Source organism: Vanacampus margaritifer, chromosome 10 (assembly GCF_051991255.1).
Source record: "Vanacampus margaritifer isolate UIUO_Vmar chromosome 10, RoL_Vmar_1.0, whole genome shotgun sequence".
NCBI lineage: Eukaryota > Metazoa > Chordata > Actinopteri > Syngnathiformes > Syngnathidae > Vanacampus > Vanacampus margaritifer.
Window position 1 is genome coordinate 3,047,904 of NC_135441.1, and position 22,863 is coordinate 3,070,766.

The following is a 22,863-nucleotide window of genomic DNA, read 5'->3' on the forward strand; positions in this document are numbered from 1 at the left end:
TACACTTCTTCTTGCATGTACTTGCTTGTCCCACTCACACACGTGCACATACATGAAGACACTATACAACCCTTGCATTAAATGTATATGCTAACCCTTTGAGAGACATTTTCAAAACTAAAGTAGTACCGCTTTGAAAAGTTATGCGGAAAGGCTGGATACAGTCTGTATCATGCCCAGGTCTGGTCTACTCCATACTACATGAAAATAAGGCTTCATACCTTTTTAAGATTAATAAGATGTCTCATTTGTGTTCATGCATGGCTATAATTAACAAATGCACAGTACGAAAAAGTGGTTTCGCTAATCTGTTACTTTTGTCTTTCTTAGGAGCCTTGTCCTACGCTGAACTGGGAACTTGCATAAAGAAGTCTGGTGGACATTACACATACTTAATGGAGGCTTTTGGACCACATGTGGCGTTTATTAAACTATGGACTGATCTCATTGCTATCAGGTAATGTTTGATTATGTTTACTAACCTTGTACTTGCAATTAAAAAAAAGTTAATCCCACCTACTACAGTATTTCATTTGTTACCAAAGCGGATCGGATTGTTATTTGATACTCAGTGCAGGGACGTGCGGTCAGGGCAGGCCGAATTTCCTCTCTGACTTGCATGTGAGGTAGGGTGACTAGATGGCCTGTTTTGGCCAAGACAGTCCTGATTTTGAGCCTTGGTTCCCGGATTTTGCCAACCTCATTGTTTTGTCCGCTATTGTGCAGGTCCCGTCCAGGTATCCCGTATTTTACCATGTGTATGTCAATCACAATTATCATAGTGTTTTATACAATAAATCAATTAAAATAAATTTCAACCATATTGATATGGAACTTAAACGTGTTTTGTACTCCCGTAGTTTTATTAAACAGCAAACACCAAGTCGTGGTCCTGTTGTTTGCATTCAAGACTCATTGTTAGTCGTTACTCTGGCTTCAAGAGTGTTCGTTTTTTTGTGGAATAATACTTATAGATGAGTTGTATACAAAAGCATGTAAAAAAACCTGTAAAGGTTGCAGAAACCCTGCACATCACCTCTTCCGTCTGCTACCCTCTGGGAAGAGATATAGGTCCATCCGTGCCAGGACCACCAGACTGGCCCATAGCCTCTACCCTCAGGCAGTGAGGCTGCTAAATGAACAACCCCCTCCCTCTCTGCTACCTATACATCTTCATATTCCACCACTGCAACAATGGTTTAGGTCTTGCATTGTTGCAGCTCCAACACAACTATCCACTCTGTTGTTTATTTCTCCATCCCCCATTCCATGGACTGGCCTTTAGCACTCTTGCACAAGTATGAATAATGCATTTTACTTCTGCTGGGTTTGCTAGACATTCCATATGCACTTCTGCACTTTACAGACACACTATACCAGTATTTGGGGCTCATAATGTTATCTTGTTGTTTATAACCATGTTATTTGCAATGACAAATAAATATTGAATTGAATTGAAAGATGAGATTACAGTTACACACTCCCAAGATATCATGCTAAATCAGGGGTGGGAAAACTTGGTCTTCGAGGCCCGGAGTCCTGCAGGTTTTGGATGTTTCCCGTCTCCAACACAGCTGATATATGATTACCTCATCAGCAAGCTCTGCATAAGCCTAGTAACGACCCTGTTCATTGGAATCAGCTTGTGCTGGAAGAAGGAAACCTCCAAAGCCTGTAGGACTGCGGCCCTCGAGAACCGAGTGTGCCTACCCCTGTGCTAGATGATAACACAATTTGCTCATAGTTTTTCAGCCTACAATAATAAATAAAGGAATTGGTATCTGTGTTCCAATACCATTGTAGGGCAGTGCATCGTTACGACACTGATCCATTGGTTTTCAAATGCTTAATAAACTTAAGATCATGAATGTCAAAAAGGTTTCTTGATGTGGCACTCGGTGGAATTTTTTTGGGACACCTCAGGTTTTAAGGTGTTCTGTTAGAATTGTGAGACAGTTACAGTCAAATAGAGCTTCAACCTGGCTGTGAATTTGTCAGATGATATAATAATAAATACCATTGAGAGCATTGAGGTGAAAAAAAGCTCCACGTATTTCTTTGTATGCATAGCCAACCAAGGGTTGTATAAACTTGTTAATACGTGTATAAACCAGTTGTTGGAATTCCTGACACACCTAACTTGCGTTAGCCTCAGGCTACCAAGACTCAATAGGGACCATGGGAAGCCAACAGAAATAGTGTTTGGGTTCTGTTTTTCCTTGTGTGTCTCCCTTGGTCTTGTTAAGTGTAATCCTGCCCTTCCTCATGTCAACCAATCAGTGTCCTCAGCCACTTATGTCTTGCCCCAGGTGTGTCTTGTTGTGTCATTAGTGTGGATCTGTATTTAGTCTCCTGTCTCCATCGATTCATTGTCGTTTTCCTTCCGTCATGCTGCCAGTTTTTTTGCCTTGTCCTCCCCACATTTTGTTTCACTTGCCATTTGGAGTTCGCTTTTGTTTTGTATAATTAAATTTAGAGATGGGACAATGAAGTAGAGATGGGAAAGTGAAGCCTTGTGACGCTTTTGAGGCTTTCGGCTGATTGCTTTGGAAAAAGAGTCGAAGCTTCAAAGCCCCATGAGATAGATCGTACCGGTGACATCTGGTGGTCTGCTGGAGTCATACCAGCTATAGTCTTCAAAGCCTGATTTTATATTCCAACATAACACCAGTACATTCAGTCTTACATTTGTGTCTGTCTAATGATCATCAGGTACACATGGAAGGTGAACATAAAGTGAACCAAATACCTACATGAGGGAATTGTGCTTGTGCCCAACTTTTTATATTTATTTGTTTTATAAGTTGTTATTCAAAAACAATATTTGCTCTATTGTGTTCGGCTTCAAGCGGCTTGTTCTCTGGCTGACAATTTCACCAGCCTTTGAGAAAATCCTCTCACAGGGGACTGAAGATGCTGGTGTTGAGAGGTACTGCAGAGCCACTGGATACAGATGTGGGTATGTGGTTTTGTGGAGAAACCAATATTGTAGTGGCTTCTCCGTCCGGGGAAGCAGTTTGTCCTTCAAATATCTAGAAAAGAAAAATATGACAGATAATCATTTTTGCACTGGATTAATAAAACAAAGTAAAGATAGATAGGGAAATTTAGTTTCAGCAGCATAACATTACATTCATTACAACATAACAATAGTGCCACTTTTCATATCATATATGTATACTGTAAGTACATCACCTCTGATTGTTATACAATACTGAAACAATCAAGATATTATTATGGTTACCATGGACATACTGCAGGCTGTGATATTTTTAAATGTAGGTAACACAGCCAAGATTCCCAGCGACCTTTAAATCCTTTAAAGTTTTAACATTATTAAAAGTGATACAGTAATATTAATTCATTTTCTGTAAGTATTTATTATTGCAAATGTTGCGGTGAGCCATTTAGCAAAACTGTACAATAGTAAATACAACACTACAATGATGATGATAATGCTGATAATATACCATTTAATATTATGCCAAATAATTAAAATCTTACCTTTGTGGGTGACACAACGTCAAAGTGTTGCCAAACACGAGATCGTTTTCTTGCATTGGAATTCTCCATCCTAAAGCTCTCTCAAGTCAGTTTTCTCTCAAAAGGCTGTGGGCGCGGGGGAGTAGTGATGGGTCGTTCGCGAACGAGCCGGTGCAAAGAGCCGGCTCGTTGAAGTGAACGATGAGAGCCGACTCCCTCCCTCAAGAGCCGGCTCCGTCATTTCCTTACTGTCTCCCTCACCCCCTCTCCCTCTCTACATATGTCGTTCTCTCTTTTTCACGTAAATTTGTCGTAAATATTTAAAAGAAAAGCTAAAGTTTAAAGAGCCGCTTGAGAGCCAAAAAGAGCCGGCTCTTTTCACTGAGCCGATCCAAATCAACCGGATCACCCAAAAGAGCCCAAAATCCCATCACTACGGGGGAGGCAGTGGTTGTTTCGGTGTTTCCAAAACAATTGAATCAGTTACGTAATTTCCGGTATCTCATGAAGCCCCATACGTCATCAGCACGTGATCACGGAGGTTTCATCGGGGCTTTTGATACATTGTTTCGAGCAGTCTGTCTCACTCGGCTGACACACGCTCCGGAGTCTCAGTGTCAAACGTCCCATCTCTACAATGACGCCTTGTGAAGCTTTTGAGGCTTTCGGCTGATTGATTTGGAAAAAGAGCCGAAGTTTCAAAGCCCCATAAGATAGATGTACCGGTGACATCTGGTGGACAGCTGGAGTCATAGCAGCTATAATCTTCAAAGTGATTCTCCTGATTGATTTATATTCCAACATAACACCAGTACATTCAGTCTTACATTTGTGTCTGTCTAATGATCATCAGTTACACATGGAAGTGTTGCAATATTTTGACACTGTACCAGTACTATGGTTCAATGTGATGTCCTGTTATTCATTCGATTTTTATAAACACACAGCTGACACCGTGCCAAAAGGTTTGAATCAGTTACGTAATTTCCGGTATCTCATTAGCGCGCATAAAGCCGCATACGTCATCAGCACGTGATCACGGAGGTTTCATCGGGGCTTTTGATCCATTGTTTCGAGCAGTCTGTCTCACTCGGCTGACACATGCTCCGGAGTCTCAGTGTCAAACGTCCCATCTCTAATTAAATTCCTTTTTTTTTTCTTCTTACATTACCTCTGCCTCCTTGCCTTGCTTCCCTGCGTTTGGGTCCTCCACAAAACTTTACCCATGACAAAATGAAAACAACCAGGTAAGGACCCAGCGCGAAGCACATGGCGACGCCCAGCTAGCCCTCAGCCTGCCGACCACCACCTCCCTCTTTGTGTAGGTTCTGTTTTTTCCTCTGTCTCTCGTTCATCTATGCCCCCCTCACTCGTGTCCTATAGTCCTCCTTGTGTGTCACATGAGTCACCTCCTTATCTGTTTTTAGATACCGATTCTAAAATGTCTGATATCGAAGACGCCCCGGTTTTGGTTAATCTCCTCTCTGATTCAGATGATTTTGATTCAGATTTTGATTTCCCTGTTTTTTCTAGTCCTTCTCAGTTCATGACCCATTTTTCTCCATCAGGTCAACGTGACCTTTACTTGGGCACCCGTTTGGCCATCTATCCGGGACCTCCGCGTGGGGGCCGGCGGGGCCGCCCTTTGCTCCCCGTCCAGCGCCTTCTGCTATTTTATTTATTTCATACAACTATTTTTGTGGTTTAGACTTTAAGACACTTTTCCACCCTAATTTAAAAACAAAACAAATGTTTATATTATATTGGTAATTTTGGATTATTTATTTTTATTTTATTGCAATATGTTTAAAAATGTGTAAAGAAATGAAAAATATATCTTCACATTCAAATGTTTGTGATGGTTGGATAATGTTTGAAAAACAATGTGTTGATTTAGATTTAAGTATAGGATAGTTTGGTTAATGTTAACATCAAGAGATGTATTTATATCCAATGGTAAAATAAGCATGACATTAGTGTTAATGAAACCTAATTAAAAGTTCCAAAAAACACGTGATATGAATTGTCATCCTGGAACTACATCAAGGTAAGGATCAAAGGTTAAATTTGGTCCCTTTTTTAGACAACCTGATTTAGCATTAAATTTTGACAATTTAATTTCCTTAATTATTGGTTTGTTGTGAATAATACATGCTTAACAGACATCTATACAACGTCTAATGGAGTTTATATTTGGTATATAAGTGAACGTCTAGCAAACGTCTAAATTTAGCAATTATTTAAACGTCTAAGATTAGATGAGGCGTATACAATTGGTATGAAAATAAACATCTAGAAAACGTCTAACTTTAGACGTCTATTAGCGGTTATTTAAACCTCTAAGAATAGACGAGGGGTCTAGATGTAGACGTCTATTAGACCATATAAGTACCATTTAGACGTCTATTAGACTTATTTTAGACCAAAAAATGCTTGGTGGGTAAAGCATCGTTCAGCAAAGTATTATAGTCATACTTGCAATTTTCACTTGTTTTTGAGGTCCACAAACATTCGCAATTTTCACGTGTTTTTCCAGATTCATATATATATATCTGCGATTTTCACATATATTTGTTAATGTTGTGAATGTTTTTTATGATGACTTACCATTTGTAAATGCTCAATTCTGCTTGTGAGTTATCGAATGTCTTTGTGGATTGGCGGCCACATGCATTTATTTCTGAGACAAGCATCACGCTGTTTCAAGATATTCACACAAACATCCTCAGATATTCACATGTCGTCGGAGGCAGTGTTGCTGTCTCCACCTAACGGGAAAGAGCCGTCTCCCTTTTCTCTGATCTCTTGTGTTTTTATTTAACATCAATCTGGAAACAAAATATGACCCTAATTTGGTTCCCTTGGGCTTACACTGTGAATTTTTCTTCTTCTACGCCACTAAAGCAGCAGCGGTCAAAGAGGTAGAAGAGCGTCTTCCGGATGAAGGCAAAACAAGCTAAAGGGAAACAAACTAGGGTCGTATTTTCCCCCCCGACTTGTGTTAAATAAACTCATAATTAGGGCTCAAAATTAAAGTGTTATCTCTGTTGATTTAAGTGGGGTGGAGGGGAATTAACTCAGTTAACTCAGTGTGCAGCCAAACTTGGAGTCACTGGCGGGAAGATGAATAAATGGCCTATTGGTAGTTTTACTTTCTGATTTATTTGCTTGATGCTTGTTGGAGAACTCTAAAGTAATTTGCAAATTAGTTTGCAGAGCCAAATTCAAATAGCATATTAGTTGTAAGCCTTTGGAGATTCATATCAGAGAAAAATTCGAGTTACCTCCACGGGGCCTCGTAAACCAAGTGTGGTGCTCAGTACTAAATCTGTAAGCGAGAAGTTCAGAGAATTGTTCATTTGAGTTTGTTTGAGAATTGTTCGTTTGAGTTCATTGTGATCGTTTTGCTGTGGATGGATATATTTTACAGTAGACATACTATATTTATCAAAGATCAAAGAAAGCTATCAGAATAGTCTTTGATTCTAAACTTTGCATTTGATGATTTTACATTAATTCCAAGATTTTACTCAAGTAGACATCTGTTACAAGCTTTGAAGAAAAAAATAGAAGAGGAAATAGAAAAAAGGGATTAATCACAATTGATTATGGAAAATTGTGATTAATCAGTTAAAAAACTGTTTATCGTTTGACAGCAGTACTCATAATACAAGATCAGATAAAGGCTCATCTTCTGTTTTTCAATTTTCAATTATAAATGAGAAATGGGAGAAGGCTCGTTCCCGTTAAATGGAAACAGCAACTCTGCCTCCTCATGGACAGGTGAGGAACACACTTTAAATACATGAATATGTGAGGAAATGTGTGTGAATATCCTGAAACCGTGTGATGTTTGTTTAAAAAATAAATGTGCGTGGCCACGGATCCACAAACGCATATTCGACAACTCACACCCAGAATTTATGTGAAATGCATTCATAACATTAATAAACACATGAAAATCGCTGATTTATTTGTGAATCTGAAAAACAGGTGAAAATCCTGATTAAGGCTTGCCATATTCACATCACATTCATATATTTCCTATTTTTTTCTGTTTCTTCTTCTTTTTCTTTTTACTAGTTTTCTCATGGATTATTGCACATAGAATGTAGAAAATCTACAGCATGTACATAAAAGTATTTGTATGTACATGCGTTAATGTTTTATGTGCTCTACAGGCCTGCTGGGATGGCAGTCATCGGTCTGGCTTTTGGGCGGCACATTCTGGAACCTTTGTTTATGCCCTGTGATATTCCACCTATTGCTGTCAAACTGGCCACAGCCATTGGCATCAGTATGTATTATTATTATTATTATTATTATTTTATTTTTTAAAACATTACAGCACTTGATATGTCTAAAACTGTATGTCAAGTTTTAAAATTAGAAGTTTTTATTTTTTTTAATTTTTTTTATTTAAATAAAAATGTTTTTTTTCTCTCTTTTTTTTTAAATATATATACATATATATATATATATATATATATATATATATATATATATTTGTATGTGGGTGAGCATGTGCATGTGCGTGCGTGCGTGTGTGTATTCATCAGTTCACCTAAAGCCATTAAAAAAAAATCCCATAATAATATAATATAATAATAAATTGCCAAATGCAGAAACATCAATGTAAGTTATCACGATGTAGTGGCTCTCGCTAACAGACAGAATTAAGTAACCAGAATTAGGTTAAAAAAGTCTATATACGTAGACCATGTTTCGATAAATTTTGATATTTGGTTTTTATTTGAGGCAGATATTTTTTCCATTAAAATGTGATTTATAAGGAGGTTAGACCATTGGTCGATATTCAGAATTTGTTTATTCTTCCAGTTAACAAGAATTGTTTTTTTAGCGATAGTAAGGGCTACAAGTGTAGATTGAAATTGTTTATGTGGTAAGTCAGTTGTTGTTAGGTCACCTAGCAAACACAAGTTTGGAGATAAAGGTATCCTACAGTCCAAAATAGCGGAAAGTTTTTCTAAGACTTTAGTCCAGAAATACATAACCGGAGTACAGAACCATAAAGCATGAACATAAGTGTCTGTAGTGTTTTGTAAGCATTGGAGACAAATGTCGGAGTCTGAGAGTCACATTTTCTTCATCATATATTGAGTAATGTATGTTCTGTGAATAATTTTATATTGGATAAGTTGTAAATTTTTTGTGTTTTGTCATTTTAAATGCGTTTTCACAAACTTGAATCCAAAAGTCAGGTTCCGGTGCTATAGACAAGTCTGTCTCCCATTTCGAGATGGGTAAAGACATTTTATCAGTATATGAAAGTAACTTATATATTTTTGAAAGTTTTTTTGTTGTTGTCGGAGAAAGCTTGTTAATATCTTTAGCTAAAACAGGCGGTTGGAGCGTACCCCGAAGTGTTGGAATTTTTTTCTTTATCATATTTTTAACTTGTAGATAATGTAAAAAAATTCCGTTTTTTATATTGTATTTTTGGAGCAAGGATGTATATGATATAAACATATTATCTGAGAAGAGATGGTGGAGATGTGTAATTCCTTTCTGCTCCCACACACCTAAATGAAACGGTTGGTTGTTAAGTTGAAAGTCGGGGTTATGCCATAGGGGAGAAAGCCCACAGGGCTCCACTTGGGCTTTTGTCAATTCTAGTGCCTTCCACCAGGCAGTCACGGTGGCGGAAATCATTGGGTTTTTAAAACAATTATGACGCTTAATCGATGTTGTAATAAAGAGTAAATCTCGAAGTCTGAGGTTATTACAATCCTTCTGTTCTAGTTCCAACCAACAGTTAGTGTCTCTGTTGGGTTGTGCCCATAGAACGATATATTGTAGCTGGTTAGCTATATAGTAGTACATAAAATTTGGTGCCTCTAGACCACCTTTGGATTTACTTTTCTGAAGAGTAGATAGACTAATCTTTGCTTGTTTTTTTATTCCAGTAAAATTTTGTCACGGCTAAGTCCAACAACTGGAACCATTTAGCCGTAGGTTTAAATGGAATCATTGAGAAAAAATAGTTTATTTTGGGTAAAACTTTCATTTTAATGGTGGCTATTCATCCTATTAGAGAAATAGGAAGATTATTCCAGCGCTCCAAGTCACTATAAATGTTATCCAGAAGTGGAGAAAAGTTTAAATGAATTAAATCAGTTAATTTAGGTGAGATTTTTATGCCTAAGTATTTTAAATTACCTATAGGAAATGAGTAGTGTGGGTCCTGGCTTGCAGGGTTCCATGAATTTTCTGTAATAGGTAGAAGTGTTGATTTTGTCCAGTTAATAGAATAATCTGATAACTGTGAGAATTTAGTTATTAAGTTAAATACTTCCCCTAGCGAAGTAGCCGGCTTTTCTAAATAAAGTAAGATGTCATCGGCATATAGATTAATTTTATGTTCTGTTACCCCAGAGTGAATTCCTTGAATCCTTCTTTCCTGGCGTATGGCTAATACAAGTGGCTCAATAAATATTGTAAATAATAAAGGGGATAGTGGGCATCCCTGTCTTGTGCCTCTCTGTAAAGTAAAGCTCTGAGATATAATCCCATTAGTAGTAACTGTAGCTTTTGGAGAATCATATAATACTGATACCCAGTGGATAAATGATTTCCCAAAGCCAAATTTATTTAAAACAGCAAAGAGGAAGGACCAGTTAACTTTGTCGAAAGCTTTTTCTGCATCCAATGATATAATAACTGCCTTTTTATCATGCCGCTGTGACATGCTAATAAGGTTAAAGAGTCTCCTAATATTATTAGTAGAGTGCCGATCTTTAATAAAGCCTGTTTGGTCGCTATGAATAATTGTCGAGATTACTGTTTCTAGTCTAGATGTGAAAGCCTTAGTGATAATTTTAATATCAGTGTTAATTAGTGAAATCGGACGGTAACTTGATGGAAGGGTGGGGTCTTTTTCTGGCTTTAATAAAAGTTTAATTGCTGCTGTATTCATGTGTGGGCGTATGTAACCCTTAGTTTTAATTTCTGTTACTACTCTTAAGAATAGTGGAGCAAGCATTAACCAGAAGTGCTTAAAAAATATAACCGGATAACCATCCGGGCCAGGTGCTTTGCCATTAGGCATGCTATCTAGAGCACTGTACAACTCGTTTATAGTAAGTGGCGCATCTAACATGTCTTTATATTCAGTAGTTAACTGAGATATATTTAAGCTACTGAGGAATGCCTCAATATGCTCAGGGTTAGGCTTGTTAGTTTCTAAGTATAGGTTGCGATAATAGTTATAAAAAATGTGATTAATTTCTTCTGGTGATTGTGTGCATTCACCAGTTGTCCCTTTAATAGCCGTTATAAGAGATTTTTCCCGATTGCGTTGAAGTTGGTTTGCAAGAAATTTACCTGATTTGTTATTATATTCAAAGTTGTTATATCTCAATTGTTGTATTATAAATTCTGTCTTTTTAGTTAGCATATCGTCTAACTGTATTTTTGTATTTTGTAAGTCCATATTTGGTTATTTGGGTTTATTGCGTACTCATCCGTCAGTTGTTTAATTTTATCTTCCAAGTCTTTTTCTGATTTTTGATCCTGTTTCTTTTTATAAGATGAATATGATATAATTTTACCTCTAATTACTGCTTTTCCAGTTTCCCAGAGAAGAGATGGCGATAGGTCTGGAGAGTCATTTATTTCCAAAAAGTCTGCCCATTCTTTTCTTATAATTTTGTCAAACTCTGCGTCGTTTAGCAGTGAGATGTTAAACCGCCATGTCGGTGGTGGTTTAAAGGTATAATCAACTTGTAGGGAAAGGGAGACTGGTGCATGGTCGCTAATAATAATAGGATGTATTTTTGTAACAGTTTTATCAGCAATAGAGTTATTTGTAAGAAAATAATAAATTCTTGAAAAAGACCGGTGCACAGCGGAAAATAAAGTAAATTCCTTCTTATTTGGGTTTTTAAGTCTCCAGCTGTCGACGAGGCCAAAGTCATCCATATATTCCCCTATTACTTTAGTAGATTGTAATCGCCTACATGTATTATTAGAACGGTCAATTACTGGATTTAAGACTGTGTTAAAGTCTCCTCCAATAATAATAGTAGAGTTCGCTGCTGAATCAAACAGCTGAGAGAAAAATTCATGGAAAAAGGCCGGATCATCATTATTAGGGGCATATAAATTACCAAGTGTATATATTTTATGAAATATAGTCACCTGAATAATAATGTATCGGCCCTCTGGGTCTGTTATTGTATTATTTAAAGTAAAGAGTAAATTCTTATGTATGAGTATACAGACTCCTCTTTGTCTACTGTTATAAGGAGCAGAGTACGCTTGGCTAAAATTCTTATCAATAAGTAATTTTTCTTCAGATTTTTGTAGGTGGGTTTCTTGTAGGAGGCAAATATCTGCTTTTAATTTTAAGAGATGGTCTAAAGTTTTTATTCTTTTTGCTTCTGAGCGAGCGCCACAAACATTCCAGGAAACTAGAACTAATTTATGCATACAAACAATATAGACTCAGTCCTGTGTATATACTGTATCTGCATAGGCCATTTGTCAATATTAGTATGTTATAGGATAGAATCAAAGTGGTTAGGTGGTTTATGTAATTTGTGTAAAATATGAGGTGACGAGTAAGTAAATACAGTATAACAGTGAAAAAACAGGTAGGAAGGTAAAAGTAAAGGAAGTTAACGGGGGATTAAACATAAAAATACACCAATAACTGGTAACCTAAGCGAGATTTTTTGTTTAAATATACTTTAGATATAGTTATGTATTTAATAATATATTTATAATATCGCCTAAACATAATGAGTATTCATATTTAAGGTTTTATAACCACATATACAATATATGTATACATCTAATAATCAAACAAAGTTTAGTTCCACCAATGCCATTTAGAACAGCCAGGGAGTGGAGTTGGGGTTCCGGAATAGTTGGCCATCGATGTATAGTTTATCGACGACCATCGCAGTCCGTTTACCCTCCTGCCTATTTTGTTTCATTATAGGAAACAGTACCTTTCGCCGCTCATTAATCTCTCTCGGGAATTGGTCGTTCATTCCAAATGAGGTCCCTTTAAGCTCCCGTCCTTTACTTTTAACAAATTTTTTTTTAAAATGCTCAAACTTGGCGATAATAGGACGGGGTCTGTTGCCCCTAGGGGCTCCAAGCCGATGTACCCGGTGAAAACAGATGTTATTTACCGACTCCTGAGGAATTTTTAACGACGTCGTCATAATTTTTTTTATCTCAACCTCTGGATTGTCAGAGGTATTCTCGGATATTCCTGAGAATATTAAATTCTCCCGCATGCTACGGGATTGAATATCCAGAACAGTTTCCTTTAGCGTTTTATTTTCCTTTTTAACGGTTTCTAACTCGGCTGAAACAGTCATGAAGGTAGAGTGTAACTCGGCATTGTCTCGTTGGAGATCACTTACTTGTTGGCTGAAGAATTCCATACTTACCTTTAATTCTTTGATGTCCTCGCTGATTAGGGAGAGGACCTCAAATTTTTTATTTATGGACTCCAGCATACTGACCGAAACCTCCGTAGTGGCTAGGTTCTCCGTGTCCGTCGCTGAATAATTTTTCCTCTTTTTCGAAGGTTTTCTCGACGGAAGGATTCTCCATCGCGCAGCTGTAAAAATATGCGTCGATGAAGCGTTCGAGGTCCTCCACGTTGGGTGGTATTCCAAATCTGTCGGATGAAAAAGAGAGGTGAAAAAAAGAAAGGCAAGATATATGATGGTTAAATTTGGATTCGTTTAGTATAATAGAGCTAATTCTATCTTAGCAGCAGGGCGCCGCCATGTTGGGGTTTCCCGGTCTCGCTGTAGGTCTCGCGATAGTCACAGCATCTCGCGCATGCGTCCAAGCTTCAGAATCTCCGTCTCTCCGCTCGCTCGCTCCCTTTCCAACACAGGTGACGTGCTCGTCGTCTGCGTGAACCTTAAAATTAGAAGTTGACCAGCATCACCAGATGGATGGTGGTCCACTTTGGAGGTTCCACTGGAACTGCATGCTTTGTCTCTTGTCTTCTGGTTATTGGTACTGTCTCCATGACCATACAACATGGCTGTTCTGCCATTCTATACTTCTTTCCTTTCACTTAAGCTAGTGCTCTTCTATCCCAGATCACCCATGACACTTTCCTCCATCCGCCCAACTTGCCTGCACTCTCTTCTTTATGTCTCTTCTACACTCCACATTGCTCTGAACAGTTGATCCCAAGTACTTGAATTCCTGAACCTTCTCCATTTCTACTCCATGTCACTGGCCTCCGTTTCACTCACACGTACTCTGGTTTTGTAGCTGACCTTCATTCCCCATAGTTTCAGTGCATATTTCCATCTTTTTAGGTTCTCTTTTGCCTGCTTCCTACTCTCAACATCGATCACAATGTAATCTGCAAATGTCCATGGACACTCCTGACCTGATCCTGTCTAAGATGTCATTACCAAAGTAAACAAGAATGGGCTCTGAGCTAATCCTTCATACAGTTCTACCTGCACTTTGACGCCTTCTCTCATTCCAGCAACATACTGTACCTCATCCTAACATACTCTTCCTACACTCTAAATGTCTTCATACAGTAGCTTACAACAGCACCGCCCTTCGCAGCCTGTAATATGCTTTTTTTTTTAACCCAGAAAGACTCATTGCAGCTCTGTCTGACCTTCCCTGTACTTATCGATCAGCATTCTCAAGGCAAATATGCTATCTGTGCTGTTCTTGATATTAATTAGATTACAAAATGGCCCTGCAAACGAGTGTGGATGTGGAAGGCCTGGTAGTGTTTCAGTTCAGTGCAGTTGAGAGAATAAACGAAGCAGGAACTGACATCCACGCCAACGTGGGGGTTCTCGACACAGCTTGTCTTTTATTTTCTTTAAATGTCACACGGTCGCAGAATGAGCAGTGCGGCCAACCACACCTCGTTCAACGTTACAAAAAGAAAACAAGTTGAGTCAACATGAAAAATTAAAATGAGCTTCCAAGTAGGGATGTCCCGATATTTCTGATATACATTTAAAAAAATACTGTAATGACGAATGAACAAACAAATCAAGTTTGTCCCTTTTTTATTTTTTAAAATTAACTCTTAAACAGAAGCAACTGAACGTTCAAGTAAAAAATGAAATTAAATTTTTTTGGACTTGGAGTAGTGCAACTGGAAGTAATAAATACAAATATTTCAAGTAACAGCACCTCAACTTGAATGTACATGACAGGCATGTAAAAAATAAATAAAAAAATAATAATAAAATTAAAGTGCCAAACTGTAACAAAGAAAATGCTAGTAAAGTGCCTTTAGGAACTGATGTCTTATTCTCCAATTTTACTTTCACAGAAGGAAATTGTTTTTTTTTTTAAAGAAAACGAACATCTCTACTTTATGTATGTACACTGTATGGTTGCCAGTTCACGTAACGTATATACTAGCATGCACTCTGTAGCAGCAAAAATGTTGGCGACCACTGATCAAATCCAACTCTTAACTCTTTGACTGCCAAAAACGTTAAATAACGTTTAGTAAAATCCTACGGAGGACTGCCAAAGACGTTAAAAGACGTTCACTATGTTTTTTTGGGTTTTTTTTTGGAAACGGGTGGAGGAAAGCCTTGGCCAGCTGTGCTGAAAGTATCAAGCAGATCTAGTTAGTATAATGCCTATTTTTGGGCACTAGATGGCAGCGATGACTCTCTTTGGACAAGATTGGGTAGGCGTCAGTAGAAGACGTGAGGCGGAGCTAGAGTGTTGAGGGGAGAATGGCTGAGGAAGTGAAAAAGGCGACCGGTTGCAAGCAGCTCACGCTTGAGCATTTTTTTCAAAGAGGAAAACCTCGACCAATGCTAAAGAGCACATTGATGACGACGATGATGATGATGATGACTCCGAGGTTGACGCCGAAGTTGGAAGCGTTGACGCGGCGGCGATGATCACGTCATAAAGCCTCACCGGCTAGCGATGCTAACGCCGGAAAACGCGGAGCACAACCGAGCACTTCTGCACAGGCGGACGTTCAATCGGACGTACTCCGAGTCCAATGCATATTCATCGGAGAAGTGGGTACAGTCTGATCACGGAGAAGACACTGGTTCTGGACTACGATGCCACCATGAATGGAGTCGATAAGATGGATCAGAACATCTCTTACCACCCGGTATTGGAACTGAAGGACATGAGGAAGCCAGACGTAATACCACCGCAACGTCACCGTATCATGATCCTGAGAGTAGACTTGATGGCAACATGGCCAAACACACACTGCAGTATATACTTGCTATTCCCCGGAAAAAAGGCCGGCAAGAAAGTGTAGCATCTGCACGCGAAGGAGCAATCGCAGTGAAACTAATCTGTTGTGCAAATCCTGCTGCGTCCCATTGCACGCAGGGGAGTGTTACACAAAAAGAAAAACTGTAATTGAAACATCCACACAATTGTAAATAGTACCACGGTTGCACACATTTGTAAATAGTTTGCCAAATTGTTTTGTCAAATTGTTACACTGTTGAATGTAAATAAACCTATTTTGCTATCAAAAAACACTTTTTCATTGTTGGTGGTAGTGTTTTACAGAAGTAAAGCACTGTTTAGGTGTTTGTGGCATCATTCATGGAAAAAAAGGTGTCAAATTCACTAGAGTGCATGAAATAATATCGTTTCACAAAAAGCTTGATTTCTCCGTATTTTGTTTAAAAACAGAGCATTTGGGTGAAACTAACCATTTTCTATTGTTGATTACTGAAAAACGGAATAAGGTAGAAACAAACTTTTTTTTCTGATGAAAGATGAGAGTCCAATCTTTCATTTGGTAGTATTTGTGTTTCCATAGTCCAAACACAAAATTTTCTGTCGACCTTGAAAGATCAGTCAAAATGCTTAAATCGGCTGGCACACACATCATCCCTTTTCTGAAAACGTCTGGCAGTCAAAGAGTTAATACCATCACTATCATGTTGTAAAACAATGTACAAAAACATGTTTTCATTACAGAGATTGAGGAATTAGGAAGTCTTAGAATTGAATACCGTTATTGCTAAAGCAAGAAACAGTTAGACCTTTATCTTTCTTTATGTCAACTTCAAACCTCTATACTATAGCATAGTAGTTCGCAATCAATATATATATAATAAAACAACAACGACAAAAACATAAAAACTTTAAGTGAAATTCATCATAATGACCAGAGATGCTTATTATCTGTCGTGTTGGCTATTCATCGCTAGCTTGTTGTTGCTGCTGGGAGGGGAAAATAAATCATTCCAAAGATTGAAATAAGACAGCTAACAATAGTGTTGTCCAATTTAGACTCAGGATGTCCAGTTTTTCTTGAAAAGTTTGCCTTGAAACCGAACTTTTAATAATATGCAACATCTGTCCTGCATAGTCATCTGCACGTAATTGTGAATCACATGGTTTAGCTCCCATCAACCAATAAGAGGATGGAAAAATGCATTAAGTCAGTGCTTCGGGTAGTGTTTGGGCCAGCAGAGAAGGCCTTGAAGATTCTGACTGGATGCCATTTATTTATTGATTGGCCTTAATAATTTCTCAAAGCACTGGTAATGTATCAACCATATTTGGAACATATTAAATTATTGACGCTGTAATGAATATTGCCCGTCACCCAAAATGTTTCCATTTTATTTGCCTTTTTAAACATTTCCCCCTGGGGAATGTGTGTGTGTCTCTTAACTCTGTGTTTTCAGTTTGAAGACATTTAACATTTTCAATTTGATGTTTTACTGTTTTTGAATTTACTTATAGGCATATCAATGTGATATAATCATGAGTGTTTAAAAGAATACAGTGGGATGGTGATTTTGTGAACTTTATTTGATCTTTGTACCCTCAAATGCTGTTGGAGGGGCAATGTGCATGATGTTGTCAGAGTTTCTTGACACTTAGGGACTGAAGGTCTGGGGTCAGATTTTGATTACTTCTGTTCCCCCAATCAAGAAGGGGAACTGTATAAAGATGTCTGTTTACCATCAACCTTACACCTTTGTTCAATCTAGGAGATGACATGTCTGCCCTTTGTTCAATCAAGAGCCGGGAGGAGGAACCTTTTATCTGCTGAGTATAAATGAGTCGATGTTCTGTAAATTGTCACACACTTGGGATCATCACGTTGCATTCTGATGTGATGTCCTGACTGTGTCTTTAGAGGCCTCTAAATAAATTCTTGCAAGAAAACTTCTTCATCAGATCCTGAATACAATTATTTGGACACGCAAAGATTACACTTAATATAGTAATTTAATATTCCTTCAAGTTCAAAAGGGTTATTTGAGTTTCCCTCCAGGAGGGACTGGATTTCGTTTTTACAACCCCCAGGAAACCCATAACACAACTCCTACAGACCGTGAAAACCTGAAGCAAGCAAACTAGAGATAACACTGCTTATCAGTCCCTAGACCATCTTTTATGGTCTGGTCTATCCACAGGAACTAGCTAGTTTTTTTTTGGAAACAATTCCCCTTGGAAGTTATACAGTGTACAACAGTGCCCTCCAGCGGTCACTATCGGTTATCCTCAAGAATCCTGCCGCTCCTAATTAATTTGAAGTCAACATAATTTGGGACATACACGGACTCTATGTACTGGATTGACATCAAGTGACTCCTGTTGTTTATCTTTGTACACAACCTGTATGTCTATCTCAAAAGAATGATGTGAATAATTTCTGTAGCCACCTCAGTTTAGCTAATTAGTAACCTTAGCGGATTCAATAACTTTATGATCGCGGTAATGTTTGAAATGTGTTCAGAATGATAAATGAAGCATCTGGCTTGTCAATTCTGATAAAAAATTATCATATACTACGGCCCGGCCCCCTGGGACACAGTTTAAAAGCCAGCGCGCGAAGGAACTTCTTTCTCTTCCCCTCTCCTTCACCCTATGAACTGCTCAAGGACTATCTCTTTCCTGCAACTCTTCCCTCCTCTCTTCGTCTCACGTCTGGCCCCAGGAACTCTCTCTTCTCCTCCTGCGCAAACCCCCGCCTGCTCTTCATCTCACGTCTGGCCCCATGAACTTTTCCAGATCATCACGAGAAACGTGGTCGCTGAGGGTGACCACGCGGCTTCTTCCTTTGAGCCTTGGACTTGAGCCACCACGCGCGCCCAAAGCACGCATTAAGCGAGGACTCGCAACCACCCTGCGCATCCCCAAGGCGCGTGTGTCTGTCCAGCCGTGAGCCCGAGGCGCCCCGCTGCACCCACACAAGGACGTGACCTCTACGCCGCTTGTGCATCACCGACCAGCAGCCAGAGACTCCCGGGCAGCATTCTAGCTGGACATGCGCCAGCCAAGGACCGGCCGCGGCCTCCATGCCGTGCGTGCACCTCGCCACTAACCGGAGACCTGGTGCAGCATTCCAGCATTCAATCGAGGATCGAGTCCCTCTCTCTCTCCCGTGCGACTGAACCACTCCCGTGCGACTGAACCAGTCCGTGAGTGCGCTGTCATTGCAATCTGACCATATACTACTGGTGCAACGCTTTTATTCAAACATAAAAGAATTGACAGGTCAAACGCTTCCATCTTTATCCCCCACCTACCTTTTTTTTTTATCTTAGTTAGTTAGGTTGCAAGTTTTCTTTTTATCTTTGATTCACATTTTTATCCCATTTCATTAATAGCTTAGGCTGTAACTGATATATGTGTGTTTACTAAATACATTTGTTGTCTAGAAATTCAATTTCTGCTGAATCACTTGTGTTTACTGAGTGGATTAGTAATTCTCTTATGAAAGCAAATAACTCCATGATTAACTAAAGTAGTAACTTCAGATTATGAATACTTGATAATAGGATTTTTATCGTTTATTTTGCTCCTGCAAACAAGCAAAGTCAGCGTGTTGCCCCAGAAGTTCTGAGGAAATTACAACTCCCCTCACTGCTGTCTAAATTTCTCAAGCCATTACGGCAACCCAAATAATCGCTACAACCTTCGCTGCAGTTTAGATTTAACTTTGTTTGAGTTGACACAGGCGTGCATCACCGAGTGGTGTAATTTGATGACAACAAGCTCACATTGACGGGGTAGGGAATGTCCGATCAGTATGTTTACGCTGCAGTCACATTGGCAGAAAGTACAAAACAAGGACTTTATGTTGCCATTGCACATATCCAAATTGTGTCACTTAAGACAAAACATAATTTTGTCACACATGCAAAGTAAATCCAGCCTTAGATTTGTAATGACGTCAGAAGCAGCTTCGGGTTTGCAGAGCTGTATGTCAGTTTCTGGTGTCGGAGAATCCTTTCAACCAGTGGTGTAGACCAGGTTATACGTGGGTATACGGAGTATACCCACTTCTAAATCCCCCCCTTGATGCACACCGTTCAGCCATGGCCTACCCTCTTCTGCCTCCAATTGGCTGGTACCCCCTGCCTAGTGCCTACACTAATTAGATTGGCTAACTTTTGACATAACAACTGATGAGCCGATCAGAGGCAGAGTTGGGTCATGTCGAGGAAAACAATCCTTCAAATGCTCCCTCGAGCCACAATGGTGACCCAGAAATTTTGCTCAGGTGAACTGATTTGCCCTTATAGTAGCTAGGCTGGTAATTGATTTTTAAGTACATGTAAATTAAAACACAAGAATGGGGACAAATAGTTTAAGATTCAGCACAAAACAATACTGAAGTCTATTCCCTATTATTGTTCATTGTTCACTAAATATTGTTATTTGTTTTATTACATATACTATATGTTTGCCTCATGATAAATGCATTTTACATTATTGCAGTATGATTGTGTAACTTACCACACTATTCTCATTAAGTCATGATAATTTTATTATTGTGAGCAAATACAAATGACGGATATTTAATTCTTATATGTTACAATTTCTAAAAGAGGACATTTTTCTGGACTACTGGGGGAAAAAAAAGTTGTGAAAATTGAGAGTATACCCATTTCTCCAGGGACCACTACACCACTGCTTTTAACACAGATGGGTGGGAGAAATTAGTCTTTGGGTGTAAAACTTTAGCCGGCAATTCGGGCTTTCCATTATGCCTTTTTACACAGACACCACCTTGCCTCTGATATGGCTCTGGACACTACCTAAGAAGCTGGGTCAGGAAATAGCAAGCTTTGACTTAAAATGTGAAACGGGCCACAGATAAAGAGCAGCAAGTGATTTCCAGTGTTTTTTTTAATTTTATTTTTATTTTTACTTTACATATTTCAAATATTTGAATATATTTAAATATTGTATGTTAATTTCCCTGAAGTTTTATCCATGAAACTGCCAAGATCAATGCCAATCAAACTTAATGTCCAGGAACACACCAAAAACATTCATCAATGTAATAAGGACAATGAATTAAAGTTTCCTCATCTAATGTTAATTCGGAAAATGTGCTATCTACTGCTACTTTGGGTGTTACATAACTCTCTCTATCACCATAGCTGCAGTAATGTACACGAATAGTATGAGTGTCACATGGACAGCGCGGATCCAAATCTTCTTCACCTTCTGCAAGCTAGTGGCCATCAGCACCATCATTGTTCCTGGAGTATACCAGTTCTTCAAAGGTAGGACAAGTTTTACTTTATCCTGACAACTTTTATAACTAACATCTAACATCTAGTTTTAATTATTTCTATTAATACCACTAGATTCACAGTTAGTAATGAGAAAGTACTGATAAAAGCCAGACTGAACAGCAAAATAAATACATAAATGAATAAATTAGGCGTGTCAGGCGGTTACATTTTTTAATCATAACTCATTAATCACAAATGTTATATCTGTTCTAAATGTACAATAAAATGTACAATAAAATATTTTTGTCTAAGTTCTAATAAATTCATCAAAACTATGGAAAATTAATTTTTTTATGCACATTTTGTTGTCTGGAAGACAATAATTTAATTTACGTAATTAATCACATGACTTCAATAGTTAACTTAATTAATCACAAATGTTATATCTTATAAATGCACAATAAAATGTACAATAAGTTTTCATACTCGTTAGCATAAAAGTGGGAAAAAATTGAACAAATTGAAATATGGCTCGACCTTTTAGTCACTTATACAGTAATTTGATAATAATTAATACACAATTTGGTTAAAATTAAAAAGATGTACTGTACTGTAAAAAATGAGTGTCATATTGATTTGTGTTGAGGTAATTTTTCTGCCCCTAGATGGCATAACTGCAATTGTAAGACATTTGTGACAGCTCAGTGCATTTTTCTTTTCATATTAAGAGCTATCTAATATTTAACATTAAGTAATTTGTGAAATTCTGCACATTTTTAAATTTGTTAAGTACAATTTGACCCTAGTGTCCACTAATATATGCATTATTATTCAATTTTGACGTGGATGTGTCTGCTGTGTTGCGACTGGAATTCCAGTAAAGGCTTTCCAAGTGGTGGGCATTGATCGCGCGTTTAAAAAAATGGTGTCGTTACAGGAACTTTAAATTAACTCAATTAATGCACTAATTTTGACACCCCTAGAATAAATAAATAAGCAATTTGGGAAAAGCGATCACCAAGCAAGTTAGAATGCTACTGAAAAAAAAACATCATGCCAAACATTCATGCCAACAGTGCATCTAGGTAAAATATTCACATGGGTTCAATTAGTCCACATTTTTGTATCTCCAAGCCTTATTCCAAACTGGATTAAATTCATTGTTTTCTTCACAATTCTATACACATCAACCCATAATGGCAATGCGAAAAATAGTATAGTAACAGCAAATGTATATACAGTATATAAAATAAATTAAGAGATTATGTATGCATTAATATTTGCAGACATTGCCTTAAAGCTCAAATATGAGCTCAAATACATACCATATCCACTGATCATTGATTAAACATGATTTGGATAAGCACACACTTTTTTTACGTATATAAGGTCCAATGCAGTTGATGGTTAAATGTTGGCTCTCTAACCAAGCATGAGGAGGTCAAAGCAATTGTCTGTAGACCCTTGAGTAGAATTGCGTGGCGACATGGATGCTGCTCTGTGCTTAGTTAGATATATTCAAAGTATGAAATTGTTTCCCGCAGGGGATGGAGGCCCAAGAACACCGTAAATTGGATAGCTTTCTCTTACACGATGCAACAATGTCACCAATGCAAAGGAGATAATTACATTCACAACAGTATGTTTTAGGCTGTCTTTTCTTGTCTTTGTGTGTGCGTGTGTGTGTGTGTGTGTCTGTGTGCATAGGGGAGACACACAACTTTGAAAATGCCTTTCAGCTAAACAACATGAAGCTGTCAACTTTACCTTTGGCCCTCTACTCTGGGATGTATGCATACTCTGGATGGTAGGTATGAGTACCAACAGTGGTGAATGTATATATATGTATATATATATATATATATTAAAGGGCTGGGTATTGCCAACAACCTCACGATACGATGCATATCAC

The 22,863-nt window shown here is 38.2% G+C and overlaps 1 protein-coding gene across 3 annotated transcripts in view; it reads left to right on the forward strand.

Annotated features, from left to right (window-relative positions):
* The window catches only part of slc7a11 (solute carrier family 7 member 11), a 58,954-nt gene that overhangs the window by 4,553 nt on the left and 31,538 nt on the right, over window positions 1-22,863 (forward strand). For all 3 annotated transcript variants that reach the window (XM_077578879.1, XM_077578880.1, XM_077578881.1), the window contains exons 2-5: window positions 331-457; window positions 7,665-7,780; window positions 20,874-20,999; window positions 22,659-22,758. In XM_077578879.1, the coding sequence (XP_077435005.1) occupies window positions 331-457; window positions 7,665-7,780; window positions 20,874-20,999; window positions 22,659-22,758 (469 nt within the window). The remainder of the gene's footprint in view (window positions 1-330; window positions 458-7,664; window positions 7,781-20,873; window positions 21,000-22,658; window positions 22,759-22,863) is intronic.